This window comes from Balaenoptera musculus, chromosome 13, assembly GCF_009873245.2.
Source record: "Balaenoptera musculus isolate JJ_BM4_2016_0621 chromosome 13, mBalMus1.pri.v3, whole genome shotgun sequence".
In the NCBI taxonomy this organism is placed as follows: Eukaryota; Metazoa; Chordata; class Mammalia; order Artiodactyla; family Balaenopteridae; genus Balaenoptera; species Balaenoptera musculus.
The window spans coordinates 27,447,903-27,473,263 of NC_045797.1; the positions used below are offsets into that span (position 1 = coordinate 27,447,903).

General features: G+C 45.8%; 2 protein-coding genes and 1 non-coding gene across 3 annotated transcripts in view; 2 read left to right on the forward strand and 1 right to left on the reverse strand.

Moving 5' to 3' along the window:
• Nucleotides 1-926: 926 nt before the first annotated feature.
• LOC118906126 (heterogeneous nuclear ribonucleoprotein A1-like) lies at nt 927-2,218 on the reverse strand. The gene has a single exon (XM_036873438.1). It carries the CDS (start codon nt 2,216-2,218, stop codon nt 1,256-1,258), a length of 963 nt encoding a protein of 320 aa, XP_036729333.1. The 3' UTR covers nt 927-1,255.
• A 2,858-nt stretch (nt 2,219-5,076) lies between these two features.
• On the forward strand, nt 5,077-5,183 carry LOC118906526. The gene has a single exon (XR_005022508.1). It is a non-coding gene; the product is annotated as a U6 spliceosomal RNA (small nuclear RNA).
• Nucleotides 5,184-13,429: 8,246 nt separating this feature from the next.
• RAB11FIP5 (RAB11 family interacting protein 5) overlaps nt 13,430-25,361 on the forward strand; it is a 37,405-nt gene continuing 25,473 nt past the window's right edge. The window contains 1 exon segment of the mRNA XM_036872916.1: nt 13,430-14,794. Within this exon segment, the coding sequence (XP_036728811.1) occupies nt 14,364-14,794 (431 nt within the window). The 5' untranslated portion in view covers nt 13,430-14,363.

The following is a 25,361-nucleotide window of genomic DNA, read 5'->3' on the forward strand; positions in this document are numbered from 1 at the left end:
TAGTCTCTGCCGGAAATTTTCCTCAGCACAGGGCCGGTGAGACTACAGCTCCCCTTTCCTCAGCAGCCTGCAGTGCTCACGGCCTTTTCTCTGATATGCTGTGACTTCATCTCTATTAATGGATATTTTAGGCTCCATCCCAAGTGGTTTGCTGTTTTAAAGCAGAAATGAACATTCTTTTACAATGTTCTTTGTACATTTATGTGAGGATTTCCACAGTGTAAATTCCTTGAAATGGACTTGCCAGATTATAGGGATAACTTGTTTTAAATTATTGATAGATATTGCTGAATTGGTCTCTAAAAAGGCTTTGCCAGTTCATACTCACCCCAAGGGTATCCTTTCGCCCCCCACACTGGGTATCACTTTGCATTAGTTTACAATTTTAAGCTACCAATGAGGTTAAACTTTTTTGCATATGTTAAACTGCCCTTTGTATTTCCCTTGTGAACTGTTTATTCAAATTCTTTGAGCAGTTGAGATGGAACCCCAAACATAAAAGTAAACTCCTATATTTTATTCTATTACTTGAGTGGGGTTTTTAATGTGTAGATCTTTAATCTATCTGACATTTTTTTTTAATGAGTTGGAATTCTAACTTTGTATTTAATATTTATGACTTTTTTTTTTTTACAAGTGGGAAGTAAAGTTGTCCTTTTCTTAATATTTAAGATATCATCTTTATCATAGATTAAATCCTATGCACATGTAAGGCTATTTCCAGACTTTCTATTCTGTTCCTGCTGACTCTATTTGTCTACTTCTGGCTCTATCCTACATTGTTTTAATTATTGCAGCTTTAAAACACATGCCTGGTACCAAGTAGGCACTCAACAAATATTTGTTACTCTCTAAATGTACTCTTCTGAATATACTTTAGAATCAATTAGTCAAGTTATTTATTTATTTATTTATTTAAAAAGACACGTTTATTCAGCGTCATGATCAGACTATTACATTTAGCAATCAACAGCATGGGTGCAAAAAAAAATCTACATTAAAACCCTTTGTTGGAATGCTTTACACTTTCCACAGAACAGAAACTAAAATAACCTGTTATACAATTAGTCACAAATACAGTCCTCGAGTTTTTTTTGCCCATATACATGAGTATTGTCTAAGACATGTCTTCTTTGTAGCAGCTAGGCCCTGCCACCACGGTGCTTGGCTGAGTTCACGAATCTGTTGTACCCTGTAGCTTCCCTGTCACTTCTCTGGCTCTCCTCTCCTGCTAAGCTTTGTTTCCTGGCAGTAATTAAAACCTTCTGCCACTGCCATAGCTACTGCTGCTGCTGGAACCACCATAGCCACCTTGGTTTCGTGGTTTGGCAAAGTATTGGCCTCCACCACCACAGGGGCCAGAACTTCTGCCTCCAAAATTTCCTCCTTTCCTGGGTCCAAAATTTAAAGATTGATTGTTGTAATTGCCAAAATCATTGTAGCTTCCACCACCTCCAAAATTGCTTCCATCATTACCAAATCCATTATAGCCATCCCCACTGCCACCATATCCACCACCACCGCGGCTGCCACCAAAGGCATCTCGACCACTGACGTTTCCTCCACGACCAAAGCTGTCATTCCCACCAAAACCACCTCCAAGACCACCACCAAAGTTTCCAGAACCACTTCGACCTCTTTGGCTGGATGAAGCACCAGCCATCTCTTGCTGAGATGGGGCTTTCCTTCCTTCACAGTTGTGGCCATTCACAGTGTGGTATTTCTGAATGACAATCTTGTCTACGGAGTCATGGTCACCAAAGCTTACGAAAGCAAAGCCTCTCTTTTTGCCACTGCCTCGGTCAGTCATGACTTCAATCACTTCAGTTTTCCCATACTGTTCAAAATAATCTCTTAGGTGATGTTCTTCAGTGTCTCCTTTAATGCCACCAATAAAAATCTTTTTCACAGTTAAGTGGGCACCAGGTCTTTGAGAATCTTCTCTTGAGACGGCCCTCTTTGGTTCCACAACTCTTCCATCCACCTTGTGTGGCCTTGCATTCATGGCCATATCCACCTCCTCTGCAATGGCATAGGTGACAAACCCGAAGCCTCTGGAGCGCTTGATGTTTGGATCCCTCATTACCACACAATCTGTGAGCGCTCCCCATTGCTCAGAATGGCTCCTCAGACTCTCATCGGTTGTTTCAAAGCTCAAACTTCCGACGAAGGGCTTCTGCAGCTGTTCGGGCTCTTTGGGAGACCCTGACTTAGACATGATGTCAGTGGAGGGGGGAGACGTCAACGGTGCTCACTTGGCGGCGTCCATGGGCAAAAAGCCGTCAAGTTATTTTAAAACCCACTGAGTTTCAATTCTTTTACTTTCAAACTCCTTGAGCATTTTTATTTTAGGTATATCTTTTATTGATAGCATATATTTTCATTTAGTTTTTTAAAACTGTATCTGAAAGTATTTTCTTTCAGTTGGCAAGTCTCTCCCATTCAATTATTGTTATGCAGATAGATTTAGTTGTGTCATCTTTTATAGATTCAGATTGCTTTTTAATACCCCCTCGTTTTCCCTCATTTGCTTTCTGGTCTGTGTTTTCTTTGTTGTTTCTCCCCAACCCCAACAATTTGAAAAATGTATAATTTTTAGAAATTAATCTTTATCTTTTTACTTATAAATAAATATCCTTAAGCCTGTGTAACTCCAAAGTTGCTCCTCTTAGAAACCTAGACACCAACAGAGCAAGACAAAAATTAGAGATACTGATGACCTAAACAATACAATTAATAAATTTGATCTATTAGGTATAATAGAACCCTATACCCAACAGAGAATTCACATTTTTTTGAGCCCCAGAAGAACATTTAAACTGGCCAGAAGAAGCTGTAATAAATTTCATAGAATCAGTATCATACAGACCATGTCATCTGCCCCTAATGCACTAAAATTAGAAACTAATAACAAAAGTCATGCTTAAAAACACATGCCTCTTGCAATTTTGCTGGTTCTGCTGTCCCCTCTGATCTCTTCTGCCTGCCCCTCCCTCGTGGATTGCTAGGTGGCTGTGGGAAACTTGAAATTCTTCTCACTCTACACAACAATTCAGCTTCTCTAGCCTCTCCTTGAAAACTCAAACCAGTGTAGCATTGCCCCTGTGGACAGCAATGAGAGGCTGTGGTAAGGATATTCTACACAGCTAGGGAGGCCAGGCAAGGCTGGACTGCATGAGAGATGCTGAAATGATATCAACAGAGGAGCAGGAGTTACCTTGGCAAAGAGGAGGGAAGAGTGTGCCAGGGAGAGGAAATAGCAGGTGCAAAGGCCCTGTGGCAGGAAGGAGCAAGGTAAAATACAAGAGATGGAAAGGAGGCCGGCTTGACTAGGCCACTATGAGTCAGGGAGAGGCTGTAGAGGTAGGTTGGCACAAGATCATTTGGGCCTCACTGGCCAGGCTGAGGCTGGCTGCCCTTATTCTAAGAGCAATGAGAAACCATTATGACTTTTCTTTTGTTTTTGTTTTTAATTTGTTATTGTTAAATATAACACAAATTCAGAAAATCATATAAAGCAAGTGTATCATTTAATGAATTACTGTCAAGTAAACATCACAGATGGGAGGAAACTAAGGAGACATGATGACCAAATGCAATGTGGGATCCTGGATTGGATCTTGGAAAAGAAAAAATGATGTTAATGGAAAAACTGGTAAAATCTGAATAAAGTCTGTAGTCTAGTTAATGATATTGTACCAAATGTGGGTTTCTTAGTTTGGACGAATGTACCTGTAAAATGTTAACATTAATGGAAGCTGGGTTAAGGATAAATGGGAACTCTCTGCACTATTTTTGGAGTTTTTCTGTAAACCTAAAATTATCCCCAAAGTTAAAAAAAAATTAAGCTGACAAATACCAAAAACATCCTCAAATCCAGAAAATAATGTAATTAAAAAATCTAACCACCTCACATACTTTTGTAATACTTTTCTCCTGCTGCTTTTGGTTTCATTTGACCATGTCTTCACATAACAATGATTTTGTAATATTTTCTAAAGATAGAATGAAAGGTCTTTTCTCCTTCAGACTGTACTACAAAGCTACAGTAATCAAAAGAGTATGGTACCGGCACAAAAGCAGAGATGTAGATCAATGGAACAAAATAGAGAGCCCAGAAATAAATTCATGCACTTATGGTCAGTTAATCTACAATAAAGGAGGCAAGAATATACAATGGAGAAAAGACAGTCTCTTCAATAGATGGTGCTGGGAAAACGGGACAGCTACATGTAAAAGAATGAAATTAGAACATTTTCCCACACCATATATAAAAATAAACTCAAAAGGGATTGAAAATCTAAATGTAAGGTCAGAAACCATAAAACTCCTAGAAGAAAACATAGACAGAACACTCTTTGACATAAATTGTAGCAATATATATATTTTTTGGCTCTGTCTCCTAAGATAAAAGAAATAAAAGCAAAAAATAAATGGGACCCAATTAAGCTTAAAATCTTTTGCACAGCAAAGGAAACCATCCACAAAACAAAAAGACAACTTACTGAATGGGAGAAAATATTTGCAAATGATATGACTGATAAGGGGTTAATACCCAAAATACACAGGCAGATCATACAACTCAACATCAAAAACAAACAAACAAACAACCCAATTAAAAAATAAGCAGGAGACCTGAACAGACATTTTTCCAAAGAAGAAATGCAGATGGCCAACAGCCACATGAAAAAATGCACAACATTGTTAATCATCAGGGAAATGCAAATCAAAACCACAATGAGATATCACCTCACACCTGTCAGAACAGCTATCATCAAAAAGACCACAAGTAACAAATGTTGGTGAGGATGTGGAGCAAAGGGAACCCTTGTGCACTAAATGTACAAGTGAAAAGGTAAGTTGGTGCAGCCACTGTGGAAAATGGTACAGAAGTTCCTCAAAAAACTAAAAACACAACTACCATATGATCCAGCAATTCCACTCCTTGGTATATATCTGAAGAAAATGAAAACATTAATTTGAAAAGACATATGAACTCCCAGTGTTCATAGCAGCATGTTTACAATGGCCAAGATATAGAAGCAACCTAAGTGTCCAACAATATACATACAATGGGTGCTCGCTTCGGCAGCACATATACTAAAATTGGAACGATACAGAGAAGATTAGCATGGCCCCTGCACAAGGATGACACGCAAATTCGTGAAGCGTTCCATATTTTTTAGACATTTCTCCAAAAAAGATATACAGATTGCCAACAAACACATGAAAGAATGCTCAACATCATTAATCATTAGAGAAATGCAAATCAAAACTACAATGAGATATCATCTCACACCGGTCAGAATGGCCATCATCAAAAAATCTACAAACAATAAACGCTGGAGAGGGTGTGGAGAAAAGGGAACCCTCTTGCACTGTTGGTGGGAATGGAAATTGATACAGCCACTATGGAGAACAGTACGGAGGTTCCTTAAAAAACTAAAAATAGAACTACCATACGACCCAGCAATCCCACTACTGGGCATATACCCTGAGAAAACCATAATTTAAAAAGAGTCATGAACCAAAATGTTCATTGCAGCTCTACTTACAATAGCCAGGACATGGAAGCAATCTAAGTGTCCATCAACAGATGAATGGATAAAGAAGATGTGGCACATATATACAATGGACTATTACTCAGCCATAAAAAGGAATGAAACTGAGTTATTTGTAGTGAGGTGGATGGACCTAGAGACTGTCATACAGAGTGAAGTAAGTCAGAAAGAGAAAAACAAATACCGTATGCTAACACATATATATGGAATGTAAAAAAAAAAAAAAGAAAAAAAAGAAAATGGTCAGAAGAACCTAGGGGCAAGATGGGAATAAAGATGCAGACCTACTAGAGAATGGACTTGAGGATAGGGGGAGGTGGAAGGGTAAGCTGGGACAAAGTGAGAGAGTGGCATGGACATATACACACTACCAAATGTAAAATAGATAGCTAGTGGGAAGCAGCCACATAGCACAGGGAGATCAGCTCAGTGCTTTGTGAACACCTAGAGGGGTGGGATAGGGAGGGTGGGAGGGACGGAGATGCAAGAGGGAAGAGATATGGGGACATATGTATAACTGATTCACTTTGTTATAAAGCAGAAACTGACACATCATTGTAAAGCAATTATACTCTAATAAAGATGTTAAATATATATATATATATATATATATATATATATATATATATATATATATATATATATATATATATATATATATATATATATATATATACACATACAATGGAATACTACTCAGTTCTAAAAAAGAATGAAATTTTGCCATTTGCAACAACATGGATAGACTTGGAGGATCTTATGCTTAGTGAAATAAGTCAGACAGAGAGAGACAAATACTGTATGTTATCACTTATATGTGGAATCTAAAAAATACAGCAAACTAGTGAATATAACAAAAAAGAAACAGACTCACAGATATAGAGATCAAACTAGTGGTTATGAGAGGAGTAGGGGTAGGGGCAAGATAGGAGTAGGGGATTAAGAGGTACAAACTACTATGTATAAAATAAATAAGCTAAGAGGATAGATTGTACAGCACAAGGAATATAGCCAATATTTTATAATAACTATAAAAGGAGTATAAACTTTAAAAATTGTGAATCACTATGTTGTACACCTGAAACGTATCTAATCTTATAAATCAACTATATCTCAATAGAAGCAAATAAACTAATTAATTTTTAAAAAGTCTTTTCTTCAAAATAACAGGTAAAACTAAAACCTAGTGTTTAAGGATCGCACTTGGGGGATGTGTTAGGGACGTACACAGCTCAGGTCCCCTCAAGGAAGGACATGTCTCATAAATTTCCTCCCATCTCTGATGGTTATCATGACCTCGACACTTTTGAAGGGTCCTACTCAGGTATTCTGAAGGATGCCCCTCAATTTGGATTTGTCTGTTGTTTTTCTCTTGTGTAGAAAGCAGCTATGAGTTTTTAGAAAGGCACAGAGGTGAAAAGCCCTTATTGCGTTGGGCACATGCTAATCAATATGATTTATCACCAGGGATGTTAATCTAGATCACTTGATTAAGGTGGTGTCTGCCAGGTTTTGTCACTGTAAAATTTCCATTTTTCATACTCTATTCTTTGAAGGTGAGTCTCTGAGTCCAGTCACACACAAGGAGAAGGGAATTAAGTTCCACTTCTTGGAGGGGGCAGTATCTATCAGAATTCTTCTGTAAGGAAGATTTTTCTCTTCTCCTCATTTACTTATTTATTCATTCAATCATTTATTGATATAACTTTAGACTCATGGATATTTATTTTATTTTATGGGTTAAAATCCAATACCATTGTGATATATTGTATTACTCAAATTGTTCCAGCTCTGGCCACTGGGAGTTCTTTCATGTTGGCGTCTGTGCTCTTTTGACACTACCCCTCTACTTCCCCTGCTTTTCTTCCTGAGGATTTCCTTGTTTTCTGGCTTTACAAAATCATACAAGCTCATCTTGTATTTTCCCTGCCCTAGTCCTAGAATCAGCCATTTCTCCAAATAAATCTCCAGGGAAAGTCTGAGGAGTGAAAAGAGAAGAGGGCTGAGAAATAAACCAATGTTAAGAAATGGGGGAAGGAAGAGAAGCCCCTGAAGGAGACCTAGAAGTAGTGAGTGGAGGAAGAGGCAGGAGCAAAAGCGTAGAAGAGCCCAGGGACTTCCCTGGTGGTCCAGCGGTTAAGACTCCCTCCGTGCTCCCAATGCAGGGGGCCTGGGTTCGATCCCTGGTCAGGGAACTAGATCCCACATGCTGCAACTAAGTCCCGGCACAGCCAAATAAATAAATAAAAAAAAAAAAAAAAAAAAAAAAAGAGCAGGCCCAGAGGCAGAGAGTGGAGCTGAGGGAGTTTGGAGAAGGGAGTGATTAACTACTGAATGCCAAAGAGAGGTCAAGTAAGATAAAGACTGAAGGAGGGTCCTGGAATTTTGCAATCACAGATGGGATAGGAGCTTGGAGACCCAGGCTGCTGTGGTTTGGGGTGTGAATGAGGAAGAAGGGGATAAAGACGAGGAGGGTAAATCATCTTCAGAAAACTTGAAGGAAAGGAGGACATTGTACAGACTGATAGAGAGGGGGAGTTGTTGTTTTCTCTGTTTATATTGGGAGAGACGAGCATATTTATATGATGAGAATGAAGGAGCCAGTGGAGAAGAAACACAGAAATGAAGGAGGAGATGGAAGCTTAGAGTGCCTCAAGGCACAGAGAGGAAAATGAAGCACACAGGAACACCTCTTTCTCTGAGATAGGAAAAATGCAGGTGGGCATAGGTTTGTAGGTTTGAGGTAGGAATCTGGGAATGAATATGCATGCACACTTTTTATGTAAGATGCATGTTTTCATTTCTCTTGGGCATATTTCCAGGAGTGAAATCGGTGGGTCATATGGTAGCTCCCATGTTTAACAATTTGAGTAACTGCCAAAATGTTTTCCAAAGCAGCTGTACCATTTTATATTCCCACCAGCAATGTATGAGGGTTCCAGGGTCTCCACATCCTGACAACACTTGTTATTATCTGTCTAGAGGGAGTGAAGTGGTACTTCATTGTGGTTTTGATTTATATCGCCTTAATGGATAATGTTTTTGATATCTTTTCATGTATGTATTGGCTATTTGTATATCTTCTTTAGGGAAATATCTATTCAAATCATTTGCCCATTTTTAAATTGGGTTGTCTTTATTGTTGAATTATGAGTTCTTTAAATATTCTGGATACTAGCCTCTTATCACAAATATGATTTAAAAATATTTTCTCTCATCCCATAGGTTGTCTTTTTACTTTCTTGATGGTGTTCTTTGAAGGACAAGAGTTTTTAATTTTCATGAAGTCTAGTTTATCTATTTTTTCTTTGGTTGTTTGTGCTTTTGGTGTTGTATCTAAGACGGCTTTGCCTAACCCAAGGTCATGAATATTTACTTCTACATTTTCTTCGAAAAGCTTTATAGTTTTAGTGTTTATATTTAGGTCTATGATCTATTTTGAGTTAACTTTTGTGTATGGTGTAGCGAAGGGGTTCAACTTAATTCTTTTGCATGCAAATATCCAGCTGTCCTAACACCATTTGTTGAAAAGACCATTCTTTCCCCATGGAATGGTCTTGGCACCTTTATTGAAAAATCAGTCAGCCATAAATATAAGGGTTTATTTCTGGAATCTCAATTCTTTTCCACTGATCTATGTCTATCTTTATGTCAGTTACCCCATTGTCTTGATTTGTAGTAAGTTTTGAAATCGGGAAGTGTGAATCCTCCAACTTTGCTTTTCGTTTCCAAGACTTGTTTGGCTATTCTGGGTCCCTTGCATTTCCATATGATTTCCTGGATCAGCTTGTCAATTTCTGCAAAAACAGCAGCTGCGATATTGATGGGGAATGTGTTGAATCTGCAGGCCAATTTGGGGTGTATTGGCATCATAACAGTATTAAGTCTTCCAATTCATGAAAGTGAGATGTCTTTCCATTTAATTAGGTCTTTGTTAATTTCTTTCAATGATGTTTTGTAGTTTTCAGTGTACAAATCTTATACTTCTTTTGTTATATTCTATTCACTTCTAAGTACTTTATTCTTTTTTATACTTTTATAAATGGAATTGTTTTAATTTTATTTTTAATTTTTCATTGCTAGTTTTAGAAATACAATTGATTTTAATATATTGATCTTGTATCCTGTAACCTTCCTGTACCCATTTATTAGTTCTAATAATTTCTTAGTGGATTCCTTAGGATTTTCTATTTACAAGGTCATGTAATCTGCAAACAGAGATACTTTTACTCTTCCTTTCCAACCTGGATAGTTTTAGTTTGTTTTCTTGCCTAATTGCCCTAGCTAGAACCTCCAGTACAATGTTAAATAGAAGCCGAGAGTATGGCTGTTGTTTGTAAAGATGTCAATTTTTCTCACAACAATTTCTCTCACAATTCCAAAAAGAATTAGAGCTCATATGGATGAATACACAGGTGAGAGTAGCTATAAAAATCTCTGAAAAAAAAGAAATGAGTAAAGATTTTCTCTTCCACTGTATAAAGCATTTAAAAGGCAACAATAATTAAAACAGAATAGCACTGACAAAAAGATATAAATCTCAGTGGACTAGAGTACAAAGTTCAGACTCTGTCTATAGTATGTATATAAAAATTTATATGAGAAAATCAGTGGCAAAGGGATAGGGTTTTTCCATAAGTATTGGGAAACTTGGATAGCTGTTGGGGAGAGAAGGTTAGATTTTCACCTCAAATCATTCACCAAAATAGTTTCTAGAAGAATTTAAAGAGAATGAAAGAACAAAGAAAAAGCCAAACAATTTAAAAACTAGAAAAACTATGAATGGATATTTATTGGACCTGTGAGTGTGGAAGAACCTCAGCTTGAAACAATGGAAGAAATTCAACGATTTGACTACTTATGTCAAAACATATTTGCAATAAATATAAAAGACAAAGTGTTATTATTAACGTAGAAAGGGTTAATATAAATTGATAAGTTAAGGCTTCAAAGAAAAATGGACATAGAAAATAGACAATTCAGGCAATAGACAACTCATTAAAAGAGGAAATATAAATGACTAATAACTGAAAAAATGTTCAATCTCACTAGCAATCAAAGAAATGCAAATCAAACAATAAGGAGGTACAACCTTTTGCTTTAAGCAAAGATTTCTAAGATGATATTACTCATCACTGCTTAGAGTATGTTGAGATACCTCTCATGCTAACCTTATGAAGTGATTTCCCATCATTAGGCCCATTTTATAACGTGGAAACTGAGACTCTGGGGTTCAGTAATCTGCCCAAGCTCATACTGCTAGTAAGTGGTGGCACGAAGATTTGAACCCGGGCTGTGTGACTTTATTACAGTGAGGGGCCTAGAAAACAGATGTGGGAGGGAGGGCGAAGGACAGGAGGAAATGTAGCTTGAAGAGTCAGGCAAATATATTTGAAGTGCCTGTCTGGAAGGGTTATGATATTGCAGAGGGAAGCAATGAGTGGAAATTACACAAAGGACCACTCTTTCAAAGCAAGAACTGTCCCTAACGGACTAGAGAGGCCCAGGGAGGCAGTGAACACATCCAGCCCTGGGGAGGAAGAGGAAGTAGGAGGGTCCTCTCTGTAACCCTCACATCAAACTGCAGTGGGTGGGGATGGGTGGTCTCATCTTCCAGAGGAAAAAACACCTCTAGGTAACCAAGACCTCAGTGTCTTCAGAGTTTCTGCTCTTTTCTCAACTGCAGACAGCTAGCAGAGCCTGCCCTTTCTCCTAGGGCCAAGTGACCTGCAGGGGAGCCTTTCCTGGCTTCACTGCCCTCCTGCAGCTGCAATCCCGGGCCAGCAGGAAGCCTGACCTTGCCCAACTATGAGGGCCAGGGCAGGAGGAAGGAGAGTGGGAGTAGCCCATCTGAGTTCTCTTTTGCCCTTTCCTGGAGCCTTGCTACTCCATGGGGGAGGCAGAGGGAGGCGGGAGGGAAGAGGCAGTCTGGTCATGTTGAAGAGCTAAGAAACAGATGAAACAGAACCATTAAAGGACAGTGACAAATATGTTAGTTGTGGTTTGGTAAAGATATCTTCATTTGCAAAGCCCCTAGGGAATCCATTCTCAGGGGCTTCAGCCTGACTCTGTAATCTTGGGTAAGTCTGTTAACCTTTTTTGTACCTCAATTTCTTCATCTGTAAAATGGGTATGACAACATTTCCCGCTTTACTGACTTCAGATGATGTAGTGCTTAGATGACCAACAAGCTAGCGTGAGGGCAGAGTACCAGAGGCAGTAGAGTCACTCAGACCTGAGTTCAAGTCCACTCTTTGCAATTTTTCAGTTAGAAACTTGGGGAAAATCATCCAAACTTTAGCTGCTTTAGCTTTCTCATCCGTGAAGCTGAGAGTAGCAACAGCACCTGCCTTAAATGGTTGTCTTCAGGGGTAAATGAGATAGTACACATAAAGTAGATGCTAGGACCAGGATTCCACAGCCCACAGGTTTAACCATTACAGTACAGTTGCCTCACAACCATAATGCATATAAAACAACAACATATAGTGTAGAGAAAAGACTGGAAAGCAATACAACAAATTGTTAACAGTGTTTATTTCTGAACAGTGAGATTCTAATCTATTTTTATTTCCTTCTTTATATTTTTCTATATTTTCCAAATAACTTATAATCAGAAAAAAAACTATATATGATGTTCAGATGCTTTTAGATCATTTGTGATGGCTTCCACTGCGTTAAAATCTTTGACAATATTTTCTCATGTCATCTTCTCAGCAACTGTTTAAAGCAGGAATCATTATCCCCATTTTCTAGATCAGGAAACAAGGCTGAGAGGTTAGAGAGCTGACTTAATCTTCAGGTCTTATTGCTGCTAAGTGGCAGAGAGCCAAGATCCATAGGCAGATCTGGCCGTCTCCAAAGCTAGGTGCTGTCCACAGGGATGCTGGGCTATGGGGCTCAGTGTGGAGAACTCCTCCACCCCATTCTGATCACAGTTAAGGTGGAAGGTTGTTAGGATTGAGCCTTGGTGCATATGCTCCCATGAGTCTCAGGTGCCCGGTGTACAACCATATTCCTGGTAGAGGACATGGCCCGGAAAGTGGGATTTTGGCATCCTCCTTTCACAGCATAAAAAGTCAAGATGTACTGTGGAGAGTCTCCCCAAGAAGAAATAAAGGTTTCCACTATCAAAGTATCCAACAGAGGAACTAAAAAAAAAAAAAAAAAGCATAACTACATAAGATTGAGGGAGGGAAGTGGGTGTGAGATAAATCATTACCTATCACAGGAGGAAGACAATAGATAATGGCCAGTCCTGATAACTCTAGATATAGTTATGTAAGCATTTTATGTAGAAATATGGAGGTAACTACCAGGCCTGAAAACACAAATGGCTATAAGTGGTTATCCCTGGAATGAGGGGTGGAAAGGGAATTTTTTGCTTTTCTCATAAGCGTTTCTGTCCCATTTGATTTTTTTACTTTATTATTTTGTTTTTAGCTGTGTGTTACATGTTTTTTTAAAAATACTATTTTTAATACAGGCTCTGAAAGTTAAAAAGAAAAGTACAGACTTTGGGGTCATCTGTGTGGATTCACATCCCACCTCTGCCAGTTACGGATCTTGGGCAGGTTAACCTCCCTAAGCTGCAACTTTACCTTCCTGAAAATAAGGATAAAAACCATACTCACCCCACAGGGTTGTTTTGGGGATAAAATGAGGTAACGCACGCAAAGTACACGGACCAGCATTGGCCGAAATTCAGCATCTGTAATTATCAACCATTGTTATCATTACTAATAATAAACCAAGCGTGCAAGTAATACCCAGGGCTTTGCACATAGTAGGCACTTAATGGGTGTAAGTAATTGTTTAAAACCTCCACCAGCGCCTATAATTTCCCCCAACTCGTGACGCATAAGCCCCAGCGGTCCGAGTGAACACTTAAATACTGATGTGGTTACTCATTTATTCATCACTCTGTTCTCCGCCGCAGTGTCCGCAGAGGGCGAGCCCAGCTCCCTGGACTCCCGCGCCAGGTTCTGGCTGCACACGTGATTCCTCCCGCGCGCGGAGGTGGGAGACAGCGGCAGCTCACCCGCTTTCAGGTCGCTGATGCGGGGCCATCACGTGGCGTAGTGTGAATCACTTCTGGTTTCACGCTGGCATCTTCCCAGGCAGGGGCGGGCTGGAGGAGGGGGAGTGCCGCTCGAGACTGGGGAGCAGCCCGGGTCCGCATCGCTCCCACTTGCCAGCGCCAAGGGGATGGCCATGCCGGGAGGGACGGGGCGGGGCAGTTTTAGGGCGACAGCTTTCCGGAGCAGGGACGTCTTGAAGGACGACTTGGGATTGGCCGGGAGACGCGGAGCGGGCATTTCATACCCGGCCGAGGGTGCCGCGCTGCCCGCAGGCGAGGCGGGGTTTCCTGGGGACCAACGCGGGAGCCCCCCCCTCCCCCCGCGGAGGCCTTGCGCCCCGCCCACGGTCCTCGCGGCGCTCAGCGACCCTCCAGCTCCAGGCTGGTCTGCAGCAGCCCGGGCGAAGGCGTGGGGGCCACCGTCCTCTAGCTCTGCCGCACCTCCGCGCGGGTACGGGTTAGGTCGCGAGTCGCGGGACGCCGGCCGCTAGGCGGGGCGGGAGGCGGGGCGCTGACGTCGCGGCGCGGCCGGCGGCCGGGAGGCGGGGAGGCGGCGGCCGGCTCGGCCCAGCCCAACCCGCAGCTGCGGCGGCCGAGCCTGTGGGCGGCGGCGGCGGTCCGAGCCGGCTCCTGACTGCCCTCCGCCGCTGCCCAGTTTCTCACTTGGTCCTGGTGTCCACGCCTGGTTCGGCCAGCCCTCACCCGCCGCCGCTTCCCCCGCCATGGCCCTGGTACGGGGCGCCGAGACGGCGGCTGGGCCCTCCCGCTGGCTACCCACGCACGTCCAGGTGACGGTGCTGCGGGCCCGCGGGCTGCGGGGCAAGAGCTCGGGCGCGGGCAGCACCAGCGACGCGTATACGGTGATCCAGGTGGGCCGTGAGAAGTACAGCACGTCGGTGGTGGAGAAGACGCCGGGATGCCCCGAGTGGCGCGAGGAGTGCTCCTTCGAGCTGCCGCCCGGCGCCCTGGACGGCCTGCTGCGGGCGCAGGAGACCGACGCGGGCCCGGCGCCCTGGGCCGCGGGCTCCAACGCCGCCTGCCAGCTAGTGCTTACCACCATGCACCGCTCGCTTATCGGCGTCGACAAGTTCCTGGGCCAGGCCGTGGTGGCGCTGGACGAGGTCTTCGGCGCAGGCCGCGCCCAGCACACACAGTGAGTGAGGGGCGCGCGGGAGCGGAAACGGTTAAGGGCCTTGCGGGGCGTGGCTGGGGAGACGCAGGACCCCGAACCTCGGCCTGGGCGGTGCGCCCTTTTGCTTAGCGCTCAAGGGCGTAAACCGACAAGTTGGTTCTTCGCATATCGGGGTCTCCTTCCGATCCCCAAATGTGCGCTGGGCTGTGCTCGGCCGCTGGTGGGTCCTTGGAAGGCGGGGGGGGGGGGGGGGAGGTGAGAATGGTGGCCTACTGTTAGGAGTAGATTGTCAAGTAAAGTTAGGAGTGGGATCCAGAGGCTCTTGGACTGTGGGAACCTCAAGAAGGAAAATCTTGGGGCCATTCCTAGGGCCTCCGGCCCTGTTTCACTTTCCTCGAAGGGGAGGGGAACTGCCTTCGGGTCCACACCAGGCCTGCAGGGGAATGGGGAGGCCCTGCCTCGCCCTGTGGGGGAAAGAAGGTGCAGGGTTGTCCTCGAGGAGGGCAGAGGTTGAACGGAGGCGCCCCACCAAATCTAGAGACTGCAGAGGGCATCTGCTTCTTGCCTGGTACTCGGATGCCCTCTGTTGCTTAGAGACGCCCCCGATTCTTCCCTTCTGTGTCTCTGGTCTGAGAACAGGAGACCCTCTAAGTAAAGGAAGGAAACGCTTTAATCAGGCTTCAAGCATCTTGCCTGAGGTGGAGGCAGCACGTGCTTAATGGACAGCAGGAGACAATCTCCCAGTCACTTAAACCTAGAAGGGCCAGAGGGTTTACCAGTGGGTTTTTAAAAATCATTTATTTTGGCAGCGTTTAACTTTCCCTGTGTTAAGATCAAGGCTTCAGACTTGGAGCCTCATTTCCTGTTTTGGGCTTGGGCAGGATCCAGAAGCCTGTCCACAGGGCTGACAACCTGCCGTGGGTCACTCAAGTGCTTAACTGGGGTGACGCCACCCCTAGGCCCATGGGCCCTGGATGGGGAGGGTAAGGGGTTGGGGACAGTTGCTGGAAAGGTTTACCCAAGTGGAATGGCATCCAACTGAGTAAATCTAGGAAGGCTTGCTGGAGAAGGATGAGCCTGGTACAGACCCAAATGAAAGCAGGATTTGGATAGAAAAGGATCTGACCTTGAACATTTCAAAAATGTGGGTAGAGAAGGCCTTCATGGCCCTTTGCAGCCTAGGGTGGGAAACGGGTTAGCACAGGGCAGGTTTGGGCAGGGCTGTGACTTAGCTCCATCTCCCCCTCCCCTGGCCTTCTCTCCTTCTCTCATGACTTGCTGTTTGGTTGCTGGGTGTGGATCATGTGGTATAGTTTGGCCCTTGTTTTGTTTTTTTCCTCCCCTTTTCTGTCCTCTCCCTCTTGCCTGGCTCAGGGAGCCCAAGGGGGTGGGGGTGAGGCAGAAAGCTCTCCTCTGGCTCTCGTAGCCCTTTCTTCTTCTGAAGAGGCTCCTGTCCCCAAATTCATTCCACCCCTTTCCCAGTCCTTCAGTCTCCACCTCTCAGCTAATCTGACCCAACTGGTAGATAACACCTCTCGGTCTGGGGGTTGGGGGGGGGCACTAGAGGGGAGACTAAGGGGCAGACAGAAAAAGTCTCAGCTTGTGGGGAGGGGCTTCTGTGAGGTCAGTGACTTGCGCGGGGTGGGGGAGGGGCTTTGATTTTTTTTTCAGTTCCTGCTCTTGCTTTCTTCTTGGCCTCTGGATCTTCCTTAACTGAGTTGTCTATGTCTGTCGGCCCGGCCCGTGTGCGCCTGTTTGCAGCCAAGGACAGTCCCCTTGATCTGAATGGGAGCCTTAATTTACTTTCTAGAAGTCGTCTTTTCCACCAGGATCTTTCCACACCCACCTGGCTGCCTTTCCTCTGATGCATTGACCTGGGTTATTTATAGAACCTGGAGGGGGCAGGAGGAGGGGGACTTGTAGTGGGCAGCAGAAAAGTCTGTGAAATCAGCCTGATCTTTTAGTTTACTGGACCAAACAGCATGCCCACTGACAGAGGGTGAGAGCTGCTGCCCCCACTCCGGTTTGCACCTTCCACCTCTGGCTCTCATGGCCACCCTTGGTGGCCTTTCCTGGAGCACCTTGGTGTGAGCTGCTAAGATAGTGAGTCTGCACATTTTCCAGTGGGGAGAGGACTGGCGTGTGCCCTCCTCAGCTTTGGATAATGGTGGCAGAGAGCTCCAGGAGAGCACATGATAGCCCTGTGTTGCCCAGACAGAACTCCACTGGGGAAAGGCAGTCTCACGGTTAAGAGGAGGGGCCTGTTTAGTTGCAGATTCCCTTCCAAACCTGCCACCTTGTGGCCAGTCAAGTAAACTCTTGGTGCCTCAGTTTTCTCATCTGTAAAATGGGGCTAATTTACACCTTGACAGGATTGATGTAATGGATGAAATGAGTATGTAATTAAAGCATCTAGTGCAGTTCCTGGATATGGCTGGTGGTCAGTGAACAGCAGTGATGGTGGAGGGAGGTTTTAGTAGCCTGGTAGCTGTGATCTGGGAGATGTCCCCTGTCTCAGAGGAGCCTCTCATGCGATAGGAGGAGGTAATACAGAACTTAGCATAGTCCTGGAAAGCCCCAGGACTATGGTGGCAGGGTACTCACAGAAGTATGAGAGCTCCTCATGAAATGAGCTGGCCCTTCACAGCCCTCCACTACTCTCTTTGCTGCCAGACGCTTGAGAATTGGGGCTCGTCTTGTGAGGCCTCTGCAGTTCTGAAGCCACGCTCAGATCAGCTTGCAGCTTTGCAGCTGTCCTCCGTGGCAGGGCAGCATAGTGTTTAAGAACGTGGAGACTGAGGTTTCACTCCCAGTTCTATCACTTACTAGCAGGCAAGTTACTTAACCTGTTTCCTCATTTCTGAAAAGGTAACACATGATAACAATCATAGAGTTGTACAAATTAAATAAGACAGCATCTCTAAAAGCCTTAGTATCATTCTAGACACATAGCAAGCTTTCAAGATATTAGTGTTGGGCTACTCTCAGGGCCCTCCTTATGTGAGGGTGGTGATGATGGGGGCTGGGGTTCTAGGTGCCTCAACAGCCCCTGAAGCTCCTTTGTTAGTGGGGTGCTCTTTGAGGCGAGGGATTTCACTGGAGGCTTCCAACTGATTGAAGAGAAAATTGTCAAAACAACATGTAATGTAATACACAAGGAAACTAATTATAACCGTCTCCCCTCAGTAAAGCCATACACGGATCATCATGGGTCTCAAAATCCCAAGAGTTGCTTCTTTCTTTCTTTCTTTATTTGGCCATGCTGTGCTGCTTGCAGGATCTTAGTTCCCCAACCAGAGATCAAACCCGGGCCCCTGCAGTGAAAGCGCCGAGTCCTAACCACTGGACTGCCTGGGAATTCCCTCTTTAGCTTCTTTAGATGCGTCCTTTGTGGTTTTTACTTCAGCACCATCCATAGTACTCCCCAGTGTGTGCTCGTGTGGAGTAAAATGGTCCCTTCTGTGAATAGCCCCCTTCCTGGGCCTGTTGGATGGATGGTTAGAGTCTGGCCCCTTGGAAAGGCCAAGTCTGTGGGCTCAGTTTGGGTTAAAACGTGACCATGGGCAGGCTGCAAGTGTGGCCCCCTAAGAGGCTCTGTCAGCCCTGGTCAGACCTGTCTCATTGATTTTATGAGGGCCTATGGGAGGCCTGTGGCTGAGGAGGACTTAGGTTGGAGACCAGAGCTTTCTGCCTGGCTGGTGGTGGTGGCCTGAGACCTCCTCCAGGAGGGTGGGCTTGGGGGCAATGGGAGAGGCAGCTGAGGCGAATACAGCCGCTGGCCTAAGGTAGACCTAAAGTGGGTATGGTCTTTGAGGGCTTCCATCTGTCCCTTAGCCTCCAGATGGCCTGTGCATTACTGTTGTAGGTAGATGGTGCATGACCCACAGCCTTATCATGTTTCCAGATGTGACTGCTCCTCAGGAAGCAGCTGAGGCCACGAGGGTCCTTGGCTTTGGCTCCTGCTCCAACCCCCGACCTGGCTGATGGGGAAGTCTGCTTTGGCCGCCGGGAAAGGTGTGGCTGTACTTAAGAGCAGTAGTTAGGACGGAGGCTGCATCTCCCTGAGTTATGGGGCAGTTTTAATCTGGGGTTGCTTGAGCAGCAGCGTCTGGGGAGTGGGGAGTGACTCTGCCGTCAGACTGAGCGGCTTCCCCTTCCCTCTGCATCTGGCCCCGTTCTCCCCTCCCTGCAGGCAGCCAGGGACAGGCGCAACTCAGCAGAGCTCCATCCTAGCGACCCTGAGGGCTGTCCCTTTCTTCTGATGGGGGCTGTCTACCCTCTTTCTATTGCTGCCGCCCTGGTGCTGTGACGCGCTCTCCAGCGGCGCTAAATGGCTGGTCTGGCCTCGTCCAGATGTTTCCCCTGCCCTTCCCACCCTGTGCTGGGACAGATAATTAACACAATGACAGGAGCTCTGTGTGCTCTCTGGGAATCAGTACCCTATTTTTTCCTGTGCAGGGCCGACCTCTGCAAAATAGTGTGGTCATGAAGAAGCTTTGCCCTTCCCCACAGCCAAGTAATAAAAATAAGTCTGTGATGTGGGTCCTTTATGCACCTGGCAGTCCTGTTAAGGAAGAGTCTGATGGCTCTGCCCTTACTGAGCTGGCCTGTGGGGGTGGCCCTGGGCCCAGGTCTCTCCGCAGTGAGCAGGATGAGCAAGTTCAGCTCCCACGAAGCAGCGCTGCAGAGTTGCCGGGAGGGGCTTTGTCACGGGCCACCTTGACCTTCAGCTGACCCTGGGGGTGGTGAGGGGAAGCACAGCCCTTAATCATGGAATTCTGATGTCAGAACTGGAAGAGTGCTTAGAAGTGTGGAAATTGAGGCTGGGGAGGGAGAGTGACAGGCTCTCAGCTACTCAGCAGTTAGGGAGGGTGGGGCTCTGTGTGGTTTCTCTTAGGCCCTGACAGCCTGAAGAGCTGTCGGATTTGGGATAAGGAAGAGATGGCATTTGGGAACCTGAGTGCATCCCAACGTTTCTGTGGAAGTGCCTGAGGGTTTTTAGGGAGAGAGGGACATTTCAGCTGGGAGGGGGAGGGAGGCTTGGGGCTTCTCTGAGACCTGGAGGGACGCCTAATCCACAGGCCTTTCTGCCTGGGCAGAGGCCACTGGTTGGGTGGGAAGTTCAAAGGAGGGGAGGACATGGACACACCAGCCCGCATGCCCAGAGGGTGCAGTCTTATTAGGAGGACGGACCCCCACATTTGGAGAAAGGGCCATAGCCAGCGGCCGTACTTTGGGGCCTAGCCAGGGAGCGCTGGAGATGCTCAGAGCAGACGGAAGCCCTGCGCTCAGCTCTGGTCAGGGAAGGCCTCCCTGAGGAGGAGGTGTACCCCGGGCCTGTCAGGCTGGCCATCAGAGATCCCGTCTGCCACCCCACCTTCTCTGAGTTCCCCTGTGGACAGCGTGTAGCACTCCTTTTTGGAGGATTGTCATTGCCTTGTTTGTCTAGCATATCATTTATTAAGCCCTTTTTAGGTGCTGGCACTGTCCTAAGGATTTGACTTACATCAGCTTATAGCAACCCCTGGGAGTGTAGGTGTTGTTACTGTGTTCAACGAGTGAAGAAACTGAGGCACATAGAGGTGAAGTGACTTTTTTTTTTTTTTTTTAATTTATTTATTTATTTATTTTTGGCTGTGTTGGGTCTTCGTTTCTGTGCGAGGGCTTTCTCTAGTTGTGGCGAGCGGGGGCCACTCTTCATCACGGTGCGCGGGCCTCTCACTATCACGGCCTCTCTTGTTGCGGAGCACAGGCTCCAGACGCGCAGGCTCAGTAATTGTGGCTCACAGGCCCAGTTGCTCTGTAGCATGTGGGATCTTCCCAGACCAGGGCTTGAACCCGTGTCCCCTGCATTGGCAGGCAGACTCTCAACCAGTGCGCCACCATGGAAGCCCACTTTTTTTTTAAAGATTTTTTTCTTTTGATGTGGACCATTTTTAAAGTCTTTATTGAATTTGTTACAGTATTGCTTCTGTGTTATGTTTTGGTTTTTTGGCCACAGGGCATGTGGGATCCTAGCTCCCGGACCAGGGATTGAACCCGCACCCCCTTCGTTGGAAGGCACAGTCTTATCCACTGGACCACCAGGGAAGCCCTAAAGTGGCTTTTCTAAAGGCACACAGCACATGGCAGTCAGGATTTGTACCGAGACAGCCTGGCTCCTGGTTCTGTGCTCTTCGCCACCATGCTGAGTGTTCTCCCATGTTTCCCAGGATTCAGCTTTGCATGGAAGTTGGTGCTCAGCAGCTGCCCTCCTTAGGGTTCCTCTCTCCTCCCCAAAGCCCATCTCTGTGGTTAGGCTTGGGGCCTCTGGAAGCATGACCTGCTTCTCCTGTGTGAGGCCTTGGCTGGTAGGGGTAAGTGCATTCAGTCTGCAGCTCCATGTCTGGTCATATCTTTCTCAGGGGATGGGGGTGTTGCCTGGTACATTGGGAAAGAGGGTATCACTGCCACTAGACTGTCTCACAGGAGCCATTGGCTTGTGCAGTAGAGCTGGGCTTGGGATCATCAACAGATATAAGACTTCCTGACCTTTCCCAAAAAATCACATGCTTGTTTTACTGTGACAGAACACTCTGAGCCATCCATTCCTCCTCCTACAGTCATGCAGTGGTTTGCTTTTTTTTTTTTTTTTTTCCCCCTTTCTTTTGTTCAACATCTAGGAAGCAATTAGTGGGCAACCACTGTGCCTAGGTCAGGGATTTGGAGGAAACATGAGAAAGAAATTATATAGCCCTTTCCGTAGAAGGGCAAAAATATGTTTGAGACAAGACTTAACCCAGGAAGGATAATTAACCAACAAAGCAGCATATACAAAATATGAGAGAAGGAAAGGGTCAGAAGAAGGACCAACTCACCAGGGTTGGAGTGATCAGGGTGGGCTGCCTGTAGGAGGCTGGACCTTGAATGACAGGTGGGGCGTGGTGGGGGCTGGGTGAGTTTCTGGGAGGGAGACCCAGAAGGGAGGGAAGGAAGGGAAGGTGAGTGTGGTGGGGCTGAGCCAAGAGAGGGAGTGGAGGGGAGCCAAGCTTAGTTTCCTATGTGCTTCTCTCAGCAAAACAACCTGACTTTCTTTACTTCTTATGTCTTTTTGAGTAGTTTACCTGGTTCAAAATTCTAAAGATACATAGGGTACATACACAGTGAAAAATCTCCCTTGTCCTGACCTTGAGTCACCCAGCTCCTCTCTTCAGGAGCAGTCAATATTACCAGTTCTTATATGCTTTTAAAAGCCAATGCGTTATAGATTTCTTCTCCCTCTCCCATTGCGTTTGCACAAGTGCAGCCTTCTTCACACACACAGGTCTGTACCTATGATAAGTCTGGCTTCCCCACACAGGGATATTATTGCTTCTCTCCACCTGTTTCAAGTCTGAACTGAGACCCTGGCAGGAAGACAGCCATTACTTAGTTTTGTCCTCCGTGACTCAAGACCCTGTTTGGGGTGAATATGGGGTTAGGAGCAAACTGGGGAGGGGAGTTTGGTTAAGTAGAATTTCTTCCTTATTCCCTTGTCTCCCCTGGGAGAGGTCATCCTGCTGGTTTTCTCCTTTCTCTTGGGCAGGGTCATCACTCTTTGGTCCTGGGCCACCTCGCTCCCAGGGGGCTGATGACAGCCTATAAAAGGCCCTGACAGACAATAAACCCAAATCTTTACATGTGGATTGGCCTGCTTTTCAGAGTGCTTTCCCAGCATCACTTCACTTCCTTCTTCCCTGAGGGCAGGGAGGGTGACCCCCATTTTTACTGATGTGAAGACTGCGGTCTCAGGAGTGGAATGACCGATCCAAGGTCACATGATTCATTCGTGGCAGCCAGATTTCTAACCTCCTGAGCCCAGTGCTTTTTCCCTACATCATGCTTTCAACTATACATACTTCTGTTGCTGTGTGGTTAGACTTGTCTCCAAGCAGGCATGGGTCCCTGGCCTCTGTCCGAGGCAAGCTGACAAAGAGACAAACCTTTGGAGCCTACAGCAGCGGGAGAGAGGAGGACTGGCTGAGATGTTTGTGCCCAGGAGGGAGGGAGGCTGGTCCTGGCTGGGGTCTGAGGGGAGCTGAGCAAACCATGCCCATGGAGCCAGGGGTAACTAATGAAATGATGGTGCTGGGCTCCAGGGACTGTTGGTGCCGGCACAGAGCCGGAGTAGGTGATAAGAGGCCTGATAAGAGGCACTGCCCTCTCCTGCAGTTGTGTCTGGCTTGCAGTTTTACCGTCGATACCAAATCAAAGGCAGGGTGAGGTTGTGAGTGTTGGGAGCCATAAGGGATTGGCCTGCGGCCCACATATCTCCTGTCTGATCGTGTGTGAGGAGGACTGCCTGAGTGGGGGATTTGGAGAGGAGGGAAGGCATCTAGATGGAGGAGCCTCTGGGGAAAAAGGCTTTTCCAGCTGTCTCTTCAAACTCCATGTAATACAGTTTTAGTTGACATTTCTCCCTGCCCCTAACTAGCTTATTTTATCACCCTTCTTTTACAGAGGTGAAGTGGGTGGTTGAAAGCCACTTTGTAAGTCAGATCCAGGACTAGAACCTGGGTCTCCTGTCTTCCAACCCTTGCGTTTTTCCACTATTCCTTTAAAATAATTTTTTTTTCCACTTATTTTTGGTACTGAAGCTAAGCCCTGCCAATGCCATCTCATTTATCCAGCAGGTGTTAGAAGGTATTCCATATATCAGGCCCTTTCCCTGGGTTGGGGGGCATCAAAGGTGAGTAACATTTTGTGCAGTCAGTAAGCAGTGAGAGCACAGGTGGAGTGGCTCTGCCTGAGTGCCACTGCAGGGGACGAAGAGGGGCACTTGGAGAAGGGCACTCCGGCCCCTCCTACCTTCCCCATTGCTCCTGTCCTAGTTTAGGCAGGTTTTTTTTTTTTTTTTAAACATCTCCTCTAGACTGTTAGCATAGCTGCTACAGCTTTTTTGTAAGCCAGAATGCCAGTTTATTAGTTTGTGATGAGAAGTAACTGCTGAGGCACAAGGAGTTGCCTGGGTCAGCCTGGCCGTGGGACCTGTCCTGGGTTGGCCGGCTCTGTGCTGGTTTCTGCTGCCTTGCCTCTCTGCTGCCCCTTTCCCTGCTGTCCTGGGCTCTTCCTACAGCACAGCAGCCATAGGTCTTATCCTTGTTTCCTACCCTGTAGTGCTCTTCCAGGCCCAGAATAAGGCTACAGCTCTTTAGCATGTTTGGGGCAGTCTCCTCTGCTCCAAAGCACCTTTCTGCCCATCTTCACCTCTCCAGCCCTGGGCATCTGTGTATTCTGTTCCTCCCACCTGGAATGTCTCTTCACCTGCCTCCTTGCCTCCTGACCCATTGTTCAAGGCCCAGGATGAATGTTACATCTGTCAGCGAAAATCATCAATAAGCAACCTATAATAAGAAAAGAAAAGAGTTTTATTTGAGCCAAACTGAGGACTCGCCTGGATGCCCACTTCCCAGATTACTCTGAGAAACTGCTCCGGAGAAGCATGGTTTCCAGCACAGTTTTATATCTTGTCAGAACAAAGAACATTAAATAAGTCAGGGTTACTGTACATTTCAAGAGAACACACACACACACACACACACACACACACACACACACAGATCAGCATCATGTACACAGCAAGTCAGCATGGCCTTGCACCTGGGAAAGGAGTCTTATCAAAGGAGTACCAGCACTGGTGTCCCAGGAAGATAAGCATTTAATCTTTATTTTTAAAGAATGGACATTCTTTACTTTTTGTCAGTGTGTCCTTTTCTCTAATAATTAAAGCAGATGTACAATGTGTGTTTGATAGGCCACAAACAGGCTATTTTAGTTAGCATAAGATTCAAGTTAACTCATAGATAAGCCAGAATGACCTCCCTATATCTCAATATGTGAAAATTTCTTTTATCATGTCCTTCCCTGCTCCTCCCGAAATTGTCTTCCCTTTAACCTTCCTGTGCATTTTATCTGTGCATTTTTGTGGTGTTAATCACCTTCTTCCTTTATTTATGTGGCTGTCTTATTTCCCCACCATGATGTAAGCTTCTCGAGGACACTCCCTTTCTTATTCTGGCAAATACTTGGGAAACGTTTTGAGCCTGGCTGAGGCCTCCTCTGGTTGGATGGGATTTCAGTGGCGAGTTCCCTGTGCCTCTGAGACGTTGTGAGTGTCAGGATGGGCTGTCAGGATCTCACATGCCACTCCCTGTGCTGAGGCTACGGAGATGAGTAGATAGTTAGCACAAGGCTCAGGGATTCAACCAGGAGCAGGGCTCAGTCATAGGACAGGGAGAAAACAGCCTGTGTCCTGGCCAAAGGCTACCCGCTGGCCTCCACAGGGATCTAATAGAAAGACCCTGTTAGTCTCAAGTGGGACCAGTAGGGGAGTATAGATGAGTCAATACGTGTTTCGAACCATCTCCAACAGATGCGGGGGCTTTTTTTTTTTTTTTTTTTTTAATAAATTTATTTATTTTATTTTTGGCTGCTTTGAGTCTTCGTTGCTGGGCGCGGGCTTTTCTCTAGATGCAGTGAGTGGGGGCTCCTCTTCGTTGCGGTGCGCGGGCTTCTCATTGCAGTGGCTTCTCTTGTTGTGGAGCACGGGCTCTAGGTGCGCAGGCTTCAG

Coding starts and splice junctions, on each gene's coding strand:
- LOC118906126 (XM_036873438.1), bottom strand. CDS start 2,218: ATGTCTAAGTCAGGGTCTCCCAAAGAGCCCGAACAGCTGCAGAAGCCC.